General features: G+C 30.9%; 3 protein-coding genes across 3 annotated transcripts; all 3 read left to right on the top strand.

The window, feature by feature from the left end:
* Positions 1-3,632: 3,632 nt before the first annotated feature.
* Positions 3,633-5,479, top strand: LOC145581512 (ribonuclease 1-like). The gene is made up of 3 exons (XM_081638522.1): positions 3,633-3,875; positions 3,988-4,143; positions 5,009-5,479. Exons 1-3 carry the CDS (start codon positions 3,753-3,755, stop codon positions 5,435-5,437), a joined length of 708 nt encoding a protein of 235 aa, XP_081494648.1. The 5' UTR covers positions 3,633-3,752; the 3' UTR covers positions 5,438-5,479.
* An 8,438-nt stretch (positions 5,480-13,917) lies between these two features.
* LOC145581511 (ribonuclease 1-like) lies at positions 13,918-15,624 on the top strand. The gene is made up of 3 exons (XM_081638521.1): positions 13,918-14,084; positions 14,212-14,367; positions 15,092-15,624. Exons 1-3 carry the CDS (start codon positions 13,968-13,970, stop codon positions 15,521-15,523), a joined length of 705 nt encoding a protein of 234 aa, XP_081494647.1. The 5' UTR covers positions 13,918-13,967; the 3' UTR covers positions 15,524-15,624.
* A 1,972-nt stretch (positions 15,625-17,596) lies between these two features.
* LOC145581510 (ribonuclease 1-like) lies at positions 17,597-18,978 on the top strand. Its single transcript, XM_081638520.1, has 3 exons — positions 17,597-17,713; positions 17,862-18,017; positions 18,533-18,978. The coding sequence occupies exons 1-3, from the start codon at positions 17,597-17,599 to the stop codon at positions 18,959-18,961; spliced, it is 702 nt and encodes a 233-aa protein (XP_081494646.1). The 3' UTR covers positions 18,962-18,978.
* Positions 18,979-19,360: the final 382 nt, after the last annotated feature.

The raw sequence follows: 19,360 nt of genomic DNA, 5'->3' as shown, positions 1-19,360 counted from the left end.
TTTTAAATTATCACAAAAAAATCTTCAAGCACTATGAAATTCAATAAAACAAGGTGTGAAATTTGAAAAAATAAGTTATTTTGTTTAAATGTGGAATGAAAAAAAAGTATAAACCCTAGGTTTTACTAATTTTTTTGTTGCGATGTATTTCGAAAATGTAATCGAAACATCAACCATGAAAAATGTATATCAATGTAAGTATCATACTATAATCTTAGTAATTTTTATTGAAAAACTAGTAAATTATACCAGTACATTCTTCAGTTTTGTTTGCAGAGCGAAGGAAACCGTTTCAGAGAAGACAAACAAAGATTATAGTTCGTAGGTTTTTTTTAATTTTATTTTTTATTTTTTTTTATTTTTATGAATGTTCATTTTCATTTTGTTAAATGTTCATTTATATATTAGTATAACGTCATTCACATTTTAATAAATGATTAATATACATGTTCATTTATATATTAGTACATAGTCATATATGTAATAATATTCGTCCTTTTTCATAGTTTAGATTGGAATATTATTTTGATGAATGTTCATATATATTTTGGTAGATATTCAATCATATACAAGTATATGATCATTCACAATTTCACATATAAATATACGATTATTAGAATTTTCATAAATATTCATATTTTAGTCATTCTCTTCAAATATTCATGTTTATTTCAATTTTGAAATTCAATATATGTTTTTTCTTATATGGATATATGGTAAATCAAACATTAATAGATTCAAGAGTTTAATTATTTAGTGTATATTTCATGTTCATCGATCGTTATCTTTCATGGTCATTTTCAAACTAATAAATGTTCAATTATATATTAATAGATATTCATTTCCATATTGAATTACGTAAATATGTTCATTTATGTATTAATAGTTGTTCATTTTCATATTAATAAATAGTCATTTCTACACAAATATATGTTCAATTCATTTATATATTAATACATGTTCATTTATATTGATAGATGTTCATTTCCATAACGATCATGTCAATTGTTATACTCATCCATGTTCATATTCATATGAAAATTGGTTCATTCTAACACTTATTCTTACTCAAATCTAATAAAGTAATTTATATATATTTTTTTGTCTGTTAGTTAAATAAAGAATCGTGGATATAATGAGTTAAACCACACAATGACAAAGAAAAAAGTAAGACGACAAAAATAAAGAAATCGAGAAGGCATGGAGTCGCCAAGCAATATGAACCAATAACACGTGCTTGAATTTTTCAAATTTGAATGATCGAGAAGTTTATATTTATAAATGCAAAGGAATAGGAAAAACAACCTTAGCAATAAGATGAATATCTTCATCAAGTGATATGTTGGATCCGATATTGCTTTTACTGTATATTATTAGTTATTACACATCTTAAATATTGAATATGTAAAATGATAATTAACGTATATCAAACCCCCCCTCTTTACATAGTACATGTTATATGCTTATTAGTTGCAAAAGATAAATTAATTTTTATTATATATAAATGTTAATTTACGTATTGATAAATGTTCATTTTCATTCTTATTCATGATCATTTCATTTTTAACAAGTAAATGCATTAATTTTAAAATGAACATGTACATATACTTAAAAGTTCATTTTTATTCTACTAATTAAAGCATCCAACTATATCTATTAATATATAATTGAACATTTATTAGTTTGAAAATGACCATGAAAGATAACGATTGATGAACATGAAATATACACTAAATAATTAAACTCTTGAATCTATTAATGTTTGATTTACCATATATCCATATAAGAAAAAACATATATTGAATTTCAAAATTGAAATAAACATGAATATTTGAAGAGAATGACTAAAATATGAATATTTATGAAAATTCTAATAATCGTATATTTATATGTGAAATTGTGAATGATCATATACTTGTATATGATTGAATATCTACCAAAATATATATGAACATTCATCAAAATAATATTCCAATCTAAACTATGAAAAAGGACGAATATTATTACATAAATGACTATGTACTAATATATAAATGAACATGTATATTAATCATTTATTAAAATGTGAATGACGTTATACTAATATATAAATGAACATTTAACAAAATGAAAATGAACATTCATAAAAATAAAAAAAATAAAATTAAATTAAAAAAAACCTACGAACTATAATCTTTGTTTGTCTTCTCTGAAACGGTTTCCTTCGCACTGCAAACAAAACTGAAGAATGTACTGATATAATTTACTAGTTTTTCAATAAAAATTACTAAGATTATAGTATGATACTTACATTGATATACATTTTTCATGGTTGATGTTTCGTTTACATTTTCGAAATACATCGCAACAAAAAAATTAGTAAAACCTAGGGTTTATACTTTTTTTTCATTCCACATTTAAACAAAATAACTTATTTTTTCAAATTTCACACCTTGTTTTATTGAATTTCATAGTGCTTGAAGATTTTTTTGTGATAATTTAAAAACAATTTTGCAATTAAAGCTTTTGATGATAGAGAAACTTGCAGAGAAATGGGTGTGGAGTGAGAAAATGTAAAAAAGGGTGAGGAGAGATAAAATGAAAGTTAGTGGGGGGGGTGTGGGTAGTACTCTAAATGACGGGTTTAGAGGGGGTGTAGGGTCTCCTACCTACACTAGGGTCTAGTGTTCACTAATTAGGGTGTGGTAGGCTGGGTCTCGAGCCTCATACTAAGTCCATGTCAGGGGTTATCTAGGCCCAACCCACAAGCTATGTTTTAGATCAAAATTTTCAAAAGGTTAACCTACGCACAACCTAATAGAGCTCACATGCCAACGTGTCAATTAGTGTTGGGCTTGCATACCTAAGCCAAATCTCACTAAATTTAGTGTGCTTTGTTGTGTTGGCGTATTGGGTTTAGGTAGGTTGTACCTTGTCGCGCCTCTTATGCCATTGTTTTCATACTAGGTTGTACTATGCCTCAGATCGCCCGGACCTAATGCCTTTTTCAATTTGAATGAGACGATATCAATGATATTGTATAAGTTATTCAAAATTGCCAAACATATTTTAATTAATTCAATAAAAATCAACTCAATTATCGGTATCCATTGTTAAAAGAAAGCGAGGTACACCACTACTCATCTTATTTCTCAACGTTTCACCCTTGTAATGAGTTTACGCAAATTTTGAGTAGACGATGACACGGTTTAAGATACGACAACAACCAACAATTATAATGTCCAAGAAAACACATAGAAATATAAAAGAAAAATAAGTCACCACTTATTTTTATACATGTAAACTTTTGTTGAACGAACCACGAAATAATTTTTAGTCCGTCAATCCGCTATATAAACTGACCTGATCGGGTCGAATTGTTATTACTATGGACAAGACGTCGTCATCAACATAACATTCACAAGATCTTGCAAGATGACATTTCAGAAGAAAGAAAGCAATAGAGTATGTACCACTTGTGGACGATATTATTCTTTTCACCAATTCTTTCTTCTTTACATCCCGTGACATATTAATTGATTGGGGCAAGATCTAATTTCACCAATTTAAATATATACTTCCCTTGTAATAAGAATTTCTTATACTCCTTCCGTTACATATTACTCGCAATAAAAGAATATTTTATGTCTCACAAATAATATCTTTTGTTGCAAGTAATATGTAAGGGAGGAAATAATAAGAATTGTTAGGGGTGGGCTGACTCGCGTTTAAGTATAAGCTTGTAAAAATCAATCTTCCTTAACAAAGAAATAATGACGAAATGGGGGTGCTTAATATTCATATCTAAGCTTGTGCTGCTCCTCAATTTCGCCGTCATAGCTCTAGGTGATGAGCCAACTTCTTCTGATTTCCGCGCTTTCTATTTCATCCAACAGGTGATTTAATTGAGCTCACATAAGCTTAATTTTTTTTTTTTTTTTTAACTAATAATGCAGCTTAATGTTTGTGAATTTGAATAAAGTTTTATCTTGAATTCTTAAAATGCAGTGGTTACCGTCGTACTGTAATCAACAAGGGACATTATGTTGCAACCCACCAGCAGGAAAGCCTACACCAAATTTTACAATCTATGGACTTTGGCCTTACAGTGATGATGGTACTGCCCTCGAAAATTGTCCTGGAGAACGCTTCGATGTAGCTCCGGTATGTATTAGAAGTGCGCAGTTTTGTGTCCATGCGGCACTAGTATGAACTTTTGGTATCCTATATTAGTTTTTAAATTTAACAAATTCAATACTTTACCTTATCTCTTTCTAGCTAACTTCTATCTTTATTGTTCAAACCTTAACTTTAACAACAAGTTTTTTGTGTGGCCGGAGTTATTTATTCAGAGGTTACTCAGTTAGAAGTTACTCGGTCGGTCAAGAATTACAATTGGTCGATCAAGGTTACTCAATCAGTCAATAGTTACTGCTGAATAAATAACCACGGCCACACAATGTAGTCAGCCACATATGAAACCTTGTGTGAATATAATTGTTATTTGTTTGGAGTTACCTCACCACACAATAGTAAGAGCTACGGAGTACATTTTTTTTTTGTAGATTTGGCTATATATATCTTTGGTTTCATAAACTTTAGCCTATGATTTTCATATATCAGTTGGTCTATCTCTTCACATACAACTATTAGTTATATGGCCCTCTATCCAACTAGATCGAATAGCCTCATATATCTCTTTTGAATCACTCATTATGTTAGCTACTGATAGAGTATAAAATATATTTCTTTAACATCTACATAGCATACATGGCCATAAGAGACAACAACTTTATTCTTAGAACATACAGGAACACATACACCATTATTTAAGAAGTTGGTAGTTTCATCTTTACATATATAAATAGTCAAAATTATACATTTGCTAGCGTTATGAAACCAATCAATTATAAGATGCAAGTAAACTATGAACATTGTCCGATAGGAACTTTAGGTCATTAGCCCATTACTACTTCTTTGAGGAAATCTTAATTAAATTACCAACAATGTCATGCATTATTCTTTGCAGCTTAAACCCATAGAGAGCATGCTAGAAAAGGAGTGGCCATCTTTTACATGCCCAGAGATTGGAAGGAAGTTCTGGCTCCACGAGTATAACAAACGCGGTACATGCTCAAAATCCGTCCTAGATGAGATGTCCTATTTTCATGCTGCACTAAACCTAAACAACAAGATCGATATCTTCCAAGCCCTTGCAATTGCCGGTATCCAACCAAATGATCAAATTTACCCTCTTGAGAGCATAAGCGCGGCCATCTCTCAAGCCACTAGATTTCGCCCTTTTATTTTTTGTAACCGCGATGCTCAAGGATATGATCAACTTTGGCAAGTTCTACATTGTGTTGATCAAAGTGGGTCGACACTCATCAACTGCTCTAGCAGTTATCCTGAGTGGCAAAGGGATTGTGCTTCTACCATCAAGTTTCCATCCTATTAATTCTACTTGTGCTGTTGTATGTATTTGTTATGTTCATATTAAAATTATAACATGTGCATTCATTTTATCAAGAGGTGATTTTAATTACTGTAAATAAAGGTGGATCATAATTATTATTTTTTTTAAAAAAAAGCTACTTTATCAGAGAATGATCTAGATCTAGAGCCGAGCATTGGGCCAAGTAGCGTCAATATAAGTTCGTTGTGGCCTAAAAAAATTAGTGGATGACAATGTATTCAGACCCGATCCAAACCTTGATGGATCCGTTTCTATTTTTGATCTTATTATTGCTTTAGGTCTAGATGTACAAGGTCGGGTTTGGATTCGAGTCGAATCTAGATCCAACATTCAAACCCATGGGAGGAACATAATTTTGTATAGGGAATTTGAGCTGTTGACAACCGTCCAAACATTAATTTGTAAGGAAAATTAGGCCAAGCATTTACAAATTATCCAAAAAATGGGCCGGTTAGTCATCGGTAAATAATTTTCCAAGTGTTGTTAGTAGTCGGTAGAATCACATTTTCTTTGTAGTAACTGAATTGGAGTTTTTGGACTTGTTTGATAACGTTGGGGGTTAATAGGTTATCAAAAATTCATTACCAATATATTGTAAAAAAAAAAAAGGCTATTAATGAAAAAAATTATTCTCTTATGTTCTTTATAAATTTAAGAAACTTTTATTTAAAACTTTTCAAAAATAACTATACTTGAATTAGAAACAAATTAAATACGGAGTATATTTGTGCCTATTTAATTTAATTTATCAAATGTTTTAGCAAGATAAGGTATTACAATGTGTATGCAAAGTAAACATAAAAATCACTCAAGTTTTACAAAAGTTGGAAATGACTCAATCAACTCTCGAAAACTGAATATAGGGTAGTATTCAAACAAGTTGCAACCCGCTCTAACCGGTTAACAAAGGAAATGTAGTAAACTTTCTGACATAAATAACTAATTAACACTATGTTAAAATAGCTTTTTGGTTGCAATTATAAATACTAAATCTAATATATATAAATAAAGTAGGCATTTTCCGTGAGCATTTGGCGCGCCACATAAACGAAGGTATTATTTCGACCAATTAAAAATTAGATTTGTATTTAATTTTAGAATTAAAATAATCACTCACCACCTAAGCAAAAGCGACGAACGAAATTTAAAATTTTTGCCACATAGGTGAAAACGACGAATAGTAATTTACTAGGATTTTAATTATTTAAGAAAACTAAATTTTATCTTTTTTTTTCTTTGTTTAACAAAACTAAAAATTATCTTTAGATATTAGGATTTAATTATTTAAAAAACTAAAAATTATATTTTGATATTTAAGAAATATAAATTATCATTTGATATTAATGGTTTTTATCTAAATATCCGATGATATGATATTTTCATACAAAATTTTAAAACTTATAATGCAAGAAAAAATTTAAGAGATCACAAAAAAATATATATACACAAAATGTATATAAAAAAAATCGTGTATCGCCCGCCACATAAGCAAAAGTATTATTTCGACCAATGAAAAATTAGTTTTATTTATATTTTAATTTAGAATTAAAATTTTCATCGCCACTTAAGAAAAAATTAACAAATGAAATTTGAGAATCAAAAAACTAAAAATAGTAATTTAAGATTTAAATTATGAAAAAAAACAAAAATTATATTTTATATTATCTTTTAAATTAGGAATTAAATTATTTTAAAAAATAATTAGAAATTAAAAAATATATTTTGATTTAATGATTTTATAAAACTATCCGATGAATGAGATAATATTTATTTCAATTTATAAATGCAAGTTCTATGTGCGTAAAAATTGAATAAGACTAATTTTAAAACTTAACAAAATATTTTACCTTAAATTAATGTTAAAATAATAGAATAGAATTAAAAAAACAAAAAAAAAATTAAATTGTTAGATATTAAGAAATTACAAAAAATATACAAAATGAAATATTAAAAAATCGTATATCACATGGGTTTACGTCTAGTATATATTGTAATGATTTATTTTAAATGCTAAATATGTCCTCCAATATTAGAAGAGATATTTTTGGTTATAGTTTTTTTTTTTTTTAGGTGTAGAATAGTGATGTATTAATGTAATTTATAAAAATAATTCATATTTGCAACATTTGTAAGCTGAGTGAGTGATTTAAATTTTTGTGTGTATGTATGTGATTTTGGTTAAGTATGCGATATATAAAATAATGCATAGTGTATTTATAACCTACATTTAAGCATAAGTGATGATAGGGTCGGTAAGTGCAAAACGAAAGCAAATTAAAGATGTAGGGATTGAGAAAATACAAAACTAATAAGACAACCTAAAAAAAGTTAAAGAGAAATTAACGTGAAAAAAATCTCACTGGCAAAGAACCCAAAAACAACGAGCATCAAAATAATCCGGCTATACAAGAAGTCAAGAACCCTTGAAACAGTGAATGGTACAAGCAAACTCTTACTATAGGAGTATAGGAAGGAGTAGTACAAAATTAGGAATAATGTATTCATAGAGAAAATAAGACGTGGATAGTATAAGGAGGTGTAATATGTAGGAAGGCTAGTAACTAGGAAGTGGCTTCTCTTGTATGTATCACCAATGAAGTGCCCAAACTCCATATATATAGTTTGTAAATGGCGATGGATTAAGAAGAAGTAGAGAATTCCATATTATCACATGTTGCAATTTTCAATTGTCAAAGAAATTTCTAGATTTCTTTAAGTGGATTTACTAGAGAAATCATTATTAACTCTTCTAGAATGACACTAATCTTGATAAAGACCAATTATAATTTGGGCTAAATAAATTTGGGTCACACAAAACAGGCGCTAATATTTTTTGTGAGAAAACAATATTAACTAATATGTGCACATGATACAACATAACACCGTATAGCGGTTAGCCAGTAAGTGCTTTGGAATAGTCAATGATGGAAAAATACATTTTGAGGCAAACTTTGTTTTGATGATTGAGCTATTAATATTGTAATAGGATCAAATTTAAAATTTGCTCTTAGCCAAAGTAGATTGAGGGGCTTTGAGCTCAATATCTCATACATTAAAAAGTCAAACAAGGAACGTCAAGTAATCGTATAATGAGGATTAACTAATGTAAATGCCCAATTAAAGCTAAAATTCAGATTGAGTTCAAAAATAATTTTAAAAATAAATCTCCCGGAATCCAGGAGTCCAGGTCCACCAGGATTATGACATATTGACATTGTATAATTATCATTTTTATATCGTTGATTTTCGTTATTATTTTCTGTACCATTTAATATTTATTATGAATATCAATTAGCAACCTCAATCACGCAAACTTGTTGACTATAGTGGACCGAAAGTCCGAAACATGGTCATATAATGCCCAAAGTCTCTCCTCATTGAATACGACATACTGACATAGGACCATAACATAGTCATTGGTCATTGTTTTCTTTTTTAAATTAATCTTGCTAAACTATTTAAAGAAGTCTTTCTAGCTCATTTGTTTCAAGTGTTATGGAGTACAAATTACAAGTTAAACAAAACTACAACTTCTTAACATGAACTTGTCGATTGGAAAATTCAAGCATTTGCTTATGAACATGCTTCATGTAATACTAAATTTTACCTTTTGTATCCAATTTTCCATTGAATTTAAATTTGAGAACGAACGGAAGGACAAAGAACATACTACGAATAATTTTTGGCATACATATTAATGAGCTGAAAAAGACACAACAACTTTTATTAAGACCCATATATAGTAGAAAACAAATAAAGTCAATTAATTAAACAAAATTAAAAGTGCAAAACAATAATCATCATCATCCCCATAGAGTATGTGAAACCTACTAATAAAACAAACGCAAACTATTGGGTGCGGGCACTCGCTACCAAGTGTTTGTGCATCTAAAGACTCGAAGACGACGATGACGATGAAGACGACGACGATGAAAACAATGGTGGATGACGACGATGGCGATGACGAAACCCTAGATGACGGATGCGGAGGTGGAGGCGTTCGCTGGTGGTGATGGTGCCATTTGGTGGTGCGAATTTGGTGGTGCGACTTTGTGGTGGCGATGTGGGTTGATTTGTTGGTGTTTGTGCGGTTGTTGTTGTTGTTGCAAGTTGTTATTGTTGGGTACTTGGGTTGGTGAATTGGGTTGGGATGGTGGCGAGGGTGGTGGTTGGTTGGGTGTGGCGTGAGGTTAGGGTAGTGGGTTAGGGTGAGTGAGGTTAAGGTCAAGGTCGTGATTTGTGATGGTTCTTGGGTGGTGGCGTGAGAAACAAAGGGTGGTGGGTGACGTGATAAACAAAGAGAAAGGAAGAAAGAGGATAGAGGAAGAAATCTTAGCTTATACTTTGTAATTGTATATACTTTGTATATAAGCCAATAAAAGTAATATATTAGCCAATTAATATCTGATATCAGTTAACATTAGGAGTATATCAGCCAACAAGAGGAGTATATAAGCCAACAAGAGGAGTATATCAGCCAACAAAAGATACATATAAGCCAACAAGAGCAGTATATCAGCCAACAAAAGATACATATAGGCCAATAAGAGGAGTATATCAGCAAACAAAAGATACATATAAGCAAACAGAAGGAACATATCAACCAACAAATGAAGCGTATCAGCCAACAAAGCAACAGGTAAGCTAACAAAATAAACATATCAGCTAACAAAATGAAACATATAAGCCAACAATTAAAATATACATATCAGCTAACAAAATAAATATATCATCCAACTTAAGAAACATATAAGCCAAATTATGTCTGATATCAGCCAACAAAAGAAAAAAAAAACATATCAGCCAACAAAAGGAATATATTAGCCAACTCAAAAACCATATTATCCAACCCCAATAATTCTCTCTTTAAATCTGTGAGTACCCTGAACAATATCCAAGAGAATTGCTGACGTGCTACCGCCACGTGTTCAAACGTTAAGGCTATATCAGAAATTAGTAGCGGAAAAACTAAATCAGTTATAAATAAGTTTCAAAGTCAACAAACAAAACCAAATTAAGTCTTACAACTTGGAACCATTAAGGCCCTTATTCAAAACTCAAACCAGTTGAAGTAGTATAAAAATGAAATTGAGTTTAAGCAACTTCAAAAGTAAATAGCAAATAAATTGAGAAAAGCAACCAACACTCCACTCAAGATCCCACCACCTAGATACGAATGCTACATATGTAAGAACCTGTGGTTAATCTGCTCCCCAATATTACAAGTGTAAAAATTGAATCGTCATAGGGTCATTGAAAGACGAAGGCCATGACCAAAGAAAGACACACAAAGCACGCAATCAGCAAAGCTGAGTACATACAAGCTGCGAAGCATAATAAGAAATCCCTAGCATGCTACTAATAATCAATCATCACACATCATCAAATTATAGACTCAACACACTACTCAACTGTCAGTTTACTAAAACTTCACTAATTAATAGTAGTTAACTCATTTTATTTTATTCATTGGATTAAGCAATAGACAAGGTTGTCCAACCCATACTCCATTTGGAATATCAATAAAAGAAAAACCCCATGCCTCCTTTCGGAAGCATCAATAAAACATCCAATGACCACGGGCGCGACTCCATGACCGTAGCTAGTATGAGATCTCATCAAACTCCTAGTTTTTGAAAAGTATTTGAAATAAAAGACTCGTAGATCAGACGACCTCTAGAAAAGTGCACGGATAATACCCCGTGTACCCCAACCCCTGATTGTCATTACTCCAGATGTGCACAAATCCAGAGTTTTATTGCTCATCCATCTTGCACTATACGTGATTTACAAGTTTAGACTTGGTGATGACTCATATGCAAAACAATACAATCAATCCAATATCAATTCAATCAAGTAAAGCAAGTTTTCAATTTCAATTCTTGATTTATTAGTGACAAACAACATTTATTATTTATTCCTTTAACTACCTCGGTGTATAAACACCTTGAGTGCATAAAGCTCCCCACAATTATAACCTCGTCTTATAAGACTTAAATTCCTCCTTTACTCATTCTATCTCCATGATCATGAACGAGTAATAATTGAATCATTTCACCAAATCACATACCTTTGCCTCTAAGCGCATCTTGCATAATTAAAGCATAAATAATACTCGCAATATAGAGTAGTGCACAACATACGGAAATCACAATGTATAACCAAACAATTTAGCCCAGTCTTCTCTATACATGATACTAAGTTCTCGATTCAACCCTAAACATGCATCTAAAGGCAAGGTTCCGTAACTCGTACGTACCTTGTGTAAACGATTCGGTTAGCCACTTTAGGAACTAGAAGTCGCCTTCTACAAAGTCCTCTCCTAAACCAAACAACAAGAATTAAATCAACACCCAAGCAAATGAATTTACAGCAATACCAAACTACTTTAAAACCTCTTAAACCATCAAAATAATGCTTTTAAATTACTCCCAATAGTCAAAGTTAATAATTCATTAGTTCACTAAAAGTTTATGTGCTAAAATCATAAAAATATAGCTTATAACATAAAATTCCAGCAACTTTAAAGTCAGTGAATAAATCTGAAAATTTGGTTTAAGTATATAAAATAACCCCATAAACATAATTACTTGAAATAATCATTATATAGTAGGTTAGTGAGTTAAAAACCCAAAAAAAAAACCAATTCAATGCAATTAGAGGCTTCAAAATAAAAAGTATAAAATCTGAAAATTTATTCTTGAGATTAAAATTTAAAGTTCAAGGCTTTTTAATCATGAAATACCCACAATAATTATTTTATAAGATTAGAAGCATAAAAATATGAAATTAACACAACTTGTTCATAAAATTGAAACTTTAGTAATCTAAAATTTTATACATAATCAAAATAATTATACTTTAACGTAATTTAAACATAGTATGATTAGATAACTTGATTAGCACTTTTCAAGCCCTAAAACATGAAAAATCAATACTTAAACTCTTATTTTCTCAATTAAACAAATCTGAAATTTTATATTGTAAATAAAACATATTAAACTTCATAAATTTATAATCTTTTATAACCCATGTATAATATCAGCCCATAATAATAATAATAATTTAGAATCAAAATTAAACAAAGATTGAAACTTTAAATCAACTTAATAAAATAAAAAGAAGTAAAGAAAAGGGAGGAAGAAGAGATGCAAACTGCAGTGGGCTGGGCAGCGGCGCGGTGGTCTGCGGTGGTGCAGCAGCAACAGTTCGAAGCTTTCTCTTTTTTTTTTTTTTTTTTTTTTTTTGGTTGTTGTTGTTGTGAAACCGTGAAAGAGGAGAGAAGGAGGAGGAAAAAGGGTTTGAGGGTTTTGGGGTTTTTTATTTGGGCTTTAGTTTCCTAATTTTATTAGGAGTAGGAATTGTGTAATTTGGACTTGAGTAACATTGGGCTACTAAGTTAAGAGAGGCTTATAATTTAAATTAAAACTTAGTAGTTTTAGCTTACTAATAATGAAAATATTGTTACTTTTTCATCAAAATAATTCATACTATAAAATTAAAATAAAAAAATATCTATATAAATAATAAATAAATATACTTTAATTAGGTTGAAAATTTGGGGGATTAAATGAAACATATAAGCCAACACATGAAATATATCAGCCAAGCCTCCTGCACCAAACAGTTCGTGCGTCCGTACGCACGCAATACCTTCTCTAAAATAAAAAAAAGCGTACTACCAATCCCCATTGATTGCAAATCCTTATATGATCGCCTTTTTAATTTGTATCGTAAGTTGACTGATAGTTAGAGTAGAATAAGTTGAGATTTGAACTCATGATTTCATTGTCACCCCTGATTCTAATATCATGTTAAAGGATTAAGTTCCTCAATAGGTCTAAAAACTTATTGTTGATGGTTGTTATAGTCATATGATTGGTAAATACATTTTATCATATACTTCGTGTCATATACATTTTTATTGATTGGTATATATAATCACACAAACACGTACATCTATCCACCACTTTTAAGACAATCAAAACTAATTAATCGAACACATTAACTAAATTGATTGACACACACATATTTAAGGAGATTGTTAAGCATTGATTTCAAATTGGATGATACTAGATCTAGATGAATCATCTAATACAAGTAGCATATAAAGAAGCTTACACAAGAGTGTTTAATATAATCATATACAAGTTTAACCGAATTTTATCTCAAAATCACTCACATATTAATGTAAGACAAACTTACATGCATGTGATTTTATTCTTAAAAACCTCATCCCATCTAAACAGCTTGCATTAAATTCGGATCTTGCAATCTATATGTAGGATCACAGTCCTAATTAATACACCATGTTATATAAAATCTTCACTGATTTATTCACTTCAATCAAGCACGCATAATTAAGCTTAAGATTCGTAAGATATTATAAGATAATAAATGTAACAAAAAAATTAACATAATTCTAACCGGTAAAGGGATACTATATAATGTAACTATCTACTAATGTTTTTCCAACCATAACCATCTCAACTCGATCTTTAAGAGAGACAAAATGGGCGAAAGAGGAAGTTCATTGTTGGCGAAACTCGTCTTGATCCTTAGTTTTGCAGTTGTAGCTCTTGGAAGTAATACCGTTACTAATCTAAAAGCCTTCTATTTGGTGCAGCAGGTACTTTAACTTGTTTTCATTTCAATTTTTACCATTGTTTTTAATAGGGTTCGGTCTGTAGAGTCATTCATCGAGTCTAAAAATAATAAATGTAGTCACTGTATGATTTTGGTTTATTTTCTTGCAGTGGTTAGGATCATACTGTAATCAAGCAGGAACAAAATGTTGCTACCCTCCATCAGGGAAACCTAGTCCTGATTTTACTATTGATGGACTATGGCCTTACTCAGGTGATGGAAATTTCGCATACAATTGTGGCAACGACAACTATGATGTTGGTCGGGTATGATCTCATTTTACTCAATTTATTTTAATAAATTTTTTTGTAATTTACATTATTAAAACATTGCTTCAACCATCATCAATGACATTTTGTATGTTAAAAATTTTTAGTTACATACATGAGATCTATCCTGTTAGATTTATTGATACACACTAATAAATGGGGATGTCCCAGTTTCTCATAGTAAAAAACAAAATTTGTTTCTCACATGGCATTTTCGTAAATAAACCAACAACTTTATTCAACTTTATTCAATTGTGAAGCCCACAATAATGAAAAAGTTGTTGATTTATTCACGAAAATGCTCCCGTAAGAAACAGGGAATTTCCCCTAATAAATTATCGTTATTGTAATTAGGTATATATTTTTCATAAATATATAACTAAATATATTAATGATATAAAATGTGTATGTAGTGATAATCGTATTAACAATGAAGGATAGGAAATATATTTCGTTCACAACCTTTTGTAAGACCATGTTATGTGATAAGATTGGTTTAGTGGTGGATATTGTTTTGATACATCGCTACAATTTAAATTTAATTTTGTATTGACTTTAAGTTATTACTACTCATTTTGATATTTTATGTTTAAATCAACAGTAGTGTTGTAATTTTACTCCTTGATACTAGCTAAATATTTCAGTATAATCCATTTTATAAGTTGAAGAGACCAAGACCTTGATCCATGTCACTAACTAATACAGTATTCCATATATGCAGATAAAATTCTTGCAAGACGAGCTACGAAAATCGTGGCCATCCTTCACATGCCCACAAATCGGAAGGAAGTTTTGGGTGCATGAATGGAACAAGCACGGAACATGCACTAAATCGATTTTGGGTGAGATCCCATACTTTGAAGCCGCTTTGAACCTTAAGAACAAGGCCAACATCTACCAAGCCCTTGCGAAAGCCGGGATTACACCAGGCAACAAGTTTTACTCTCTAGATGTTATCAAGAAGGTTCTAGCTCGATCTATCGGGTTTAATCCATGGGTTAGGTGTAACAAAAATGCTCAAGGAATTGAACAGATTTGGCAAGTCACATTTTGCGCCGATATAACCGGGAAGAACCTCATCGAATGCCCTTACATTCCGTCCGGAGTTGACGATTGTAAATCTCAAATCCAGTACCCCATCTATTACCAATAGTTTTGTACTAAGATATATATACTAGTAGATTATTTATTGTGCTCCTTTACTTGTATTTCTTGCTTTATGATTACGTTTTTCCTTGCACCTTTTAAATAAACAACTATTATCATATTTGCCGATCTTTATTGTACGCAATCTAGTATTGTGAATATTTATTTTGGTCAATGTAGTGAAATAATGATATCTTCTTTGTTAGTCAATTTCTTTGATCCAATAATCCTTTTAGTTAGGTCTACTTTATTGTAACATCATATAGTAGTCAATGATAGATACTTGTACATTTCACAATGCCTTCAATTCAGAGCCAGGGCTAAAAATGTCAATCATGATAATGGCTTTGCATAAAGTGTAAATTGGGAAATTAAGGGTGGGTGATGGAGCGGGAAAGGTGATATCCAGGTAGGGCGTGGGACGGGGCAGGGATGGTTTTAGAATTAGGCTCGTCAGGTCGAGGATGGGGAAGTCAAATCTCGCTTGCCCCACCCTGTTGACATCCCTATTCCCTAGGCCCTATTATCCCTTCCCCTTCCCATTCTCTTTTTCTCCCTTGTTTTTCCTTGTACCCAAACAAAATATTACGGAGTAAACACAAGTTATTACTTTTTATTCTCAAATTTTTTTGTGACTAGGGATTTCAATGTGCGGTGCTCGTGGTACAATGACTAGCCTTTCTGAGAAGAATAATTACTGATGGCCTCTATGCCTTATGTCTGTTTGCATGATGTTTAATAAGGGTGTGCAAAAAAAACTATAACCGTTAACTGGTATAACCGACAAATTTTATAGGTTAATTAACCGAACTGTTAGAATTAAACGGTTATGTTTAACCTAATCGTTAATAATAGCGGTTTACGATTATGGTTATAATTTTGAGTAAACAGTTAACTATTAAGATAAATTTTTATTTTATTTACTTTATCGGCTTGTAACTTTGTATCCAACTAATTAGAACTTATTATTGTTTATTGGTTAATTGGAACTTATTATTGTTTATTGGTTTGTATCCAATAGCTAATTGGAACTTATTTTATCGGTTTGTATCCAACGAATTGGAACTTATTATTGTTTATATAGTAATTAATACTTGATGTATTAAGTAAGGTTGGAACTATTAAAAGCAAAAAAAGTATTAATTTAAAATTTAATTAATGGTTAACGATCAACCGATAACTTTACCATTAATATAATTAACTACGTATAAATGAAAATTATTTAACATAAAAACTTGAAAAAATTCATCGAGATGAACCCAACAAGCAGATACCTTATGCTTAAGTTATTATCTTTCATATCAAATGCCTTCACATCTTTATTAGTTAAAACCATTTATTTTACTCTAAAAAAAAACCATGTTCACTATTTACAAGAGAATAATGCTAATACAATCAAATAGTATAATAAGTGATTACAAAATATAAAATCAATATTATTCACATAACATAATATCATATTATACTAACGATTAAAGGATTTGATAATAATATTGATATCAAGACTCTAATATCCACCACTTTTAAGATTTTAGATGAAATCAATTAATCAAGTGACTAAACTAGCTGACACACATATCGAACCAAATTGCTGAATCTTAATTCTTGATTCTAAAATCAAGATGGTTGAGCATCAACCTAAATTGTTTGATATTAGATAAATTATGCATATAATAATAACATATACAATAACTCATATATGAGTGTTTAATCTTAACAAATTCAACCGACTTTTATCTAAACATCACTCACATATTAATGATATGTAAGACAAAATTACATGTGAGATTATTCTTAATAATCAACATCTTCACTTCTAAACAACTTGCTTGCATTAAATTCGGATCTTGCTATTCATTTGTATAATCAACCCAGATCACAGTTACACTAAATACTCCATGTTATAGTATCGTAACTGAATTACACTTTTCAATCAAGCAATCATAATAAGCTAATTTATGACCTAAGATATTATAAGATAGTTTAAAACGCGTGAAGGAATACTATATAATTCAACTATATTCATTGACATATTTCAAACCATTATCATCTCAACCTAGTAAGGGCTCAAAAGAGAACAATGGGCAAAACAGGAAGCTCATTGTTGGCGAAACTCGTCTTGATCCTTAGTTTTGCAATTGTAGCTCTTGGAAGTAATACCGTTACTAACCTAAAAGCCTTCTATTTGGTGCAGCAGGTATGTACTTGTTTTCATTTTGATTTTATAATATTTTAAATCATCTTCTTTTCGCGACTTGTTAGGGTTTGGTCTAGTTGGATCATTCATCGAACCTAAAAGTAATAAATGTAGTAAATATATATGATTTTGGTTTAATTTGTTGCAGTGGTTAGGTTCATACTGTAATCAAGCGGGAACAAAATGTTGCTACCCTGAATGGGGGAAACCTAGTCCAGATTTTACTATTGATGGGCTATGGCCTTACTCCGGTGATGGAAACTTCGCCTACAATTGTGGTGACGACAACTATGATGTTGGTCGGGTATGATACTCTTACATTTTCTTCATTTTTTTTTTCAGTAATAACTTTTGAAAATTTCAATATCAACGCAATTTTTTTAACCACGGTTAATGACCATTTAAACGTTCGGACAAACATAATTATGTGAGGTCTTGTTAAAGAACCCAAATTCAACACAAATTTTAAGTTGATGGTTGAGGCACAAGAATATATATTTCGTATTTTATCATGCCCACTCACATAAGAGTCTGTTAAGCTTGAAATATAGATGTTATATATATGGCCCTCACCATACCCAATGCTTAATATTTCACTTTAAAGGGGTGATGGATGAGATTCAAACCTTTGACATTAGATACTAAGTTAGAGCGACATTCACTATGACATTCTTGACACCATATCATACACCACTCATATAAGAGTTTTTTAAGCTTGAAATATAGATGATTTAAACATGACACTTATTTAGACAAGTTGAAGAATAGAGCCTTAATCCATATTATCAACTAATACAATATTGCATTATTGCAATGTAGATAAAATTCATGCAGGACGAGCTACGAAAATCGTGGCCATCTTTCACATGCCCACAAATCGGAAGGAAGTTTTGGGTGCATGAATGGAACAAACACGGAACATGCACAAAATCAGTCTTAGGTGAGATCCCATACTTTGAAGCCGCTTTGAACCTCAAGAAGCAAGCCAACATCTACCAAGCCCTAGCAAAAGCCGGTATTACACCGGGCAACAAGTTTTACTCTCTTAAGGACATCAAGAGGACTCTAGCTCGATCCATCGGGTTTCACCCATGGGTTAGGTGTAATCACAATGCTCAAGGACATAGCCAAATTTGGCAAGTCACATTTTGTGCAGACAAAAGTGGGAAGCATCTCATTGAATGCCCTTACATTCCTTCGGGACGTAACGATTGTGCATCTCATATCCAGTTACCTCCCTACTATTAATAGTATAGTACGTACCATTGCACGGAGTACCATGCTAAGCTAGGTTATTTGTTGAGTTTCCTCGATTGCATTATAACTCTTCGATTATGTTTTGTGTTGCACTTTTGAATAAACAACAACTATCATAATTTATTGATCATTATTGTACTCAATCCGGTATTGTGAATAATTCAATCCGGTCAATTTATCTGATATTGTACGTCTTTGCTAGTCAATTTAATCATGTGATGGTCTTTGTTAGTCTATTTAATTATGTGATAATTCATAATTGATACTGTCTTCACTAGTCAATTTTATGTGATTCAAATGGTCATTTAATTTAGTTTTTATTTATCGTTAATTCTTATTATAATAGCACAAACTATTGCATCAATCCGGACTGACCAAATATTTCGTCAG

This window comes from Chenopodium album, chromosome 15 (assembly GCF_948465745.1).
Source record: "Chenopodium album chromosome 15, dcCheAlbu1.1, whole genome shotgun sequence".
In the NCBI taxonomy this organism is placed as follows: Eukaryota; Viridiplantae; Streptophyta; class Magnoliopsida; order Caryophyllales; family Amaranthaceae; genus Chenopodium; species Chenopodium album.
This window is presented reverse-complemented; position numbering and strand designations above follow the sequence as displayed.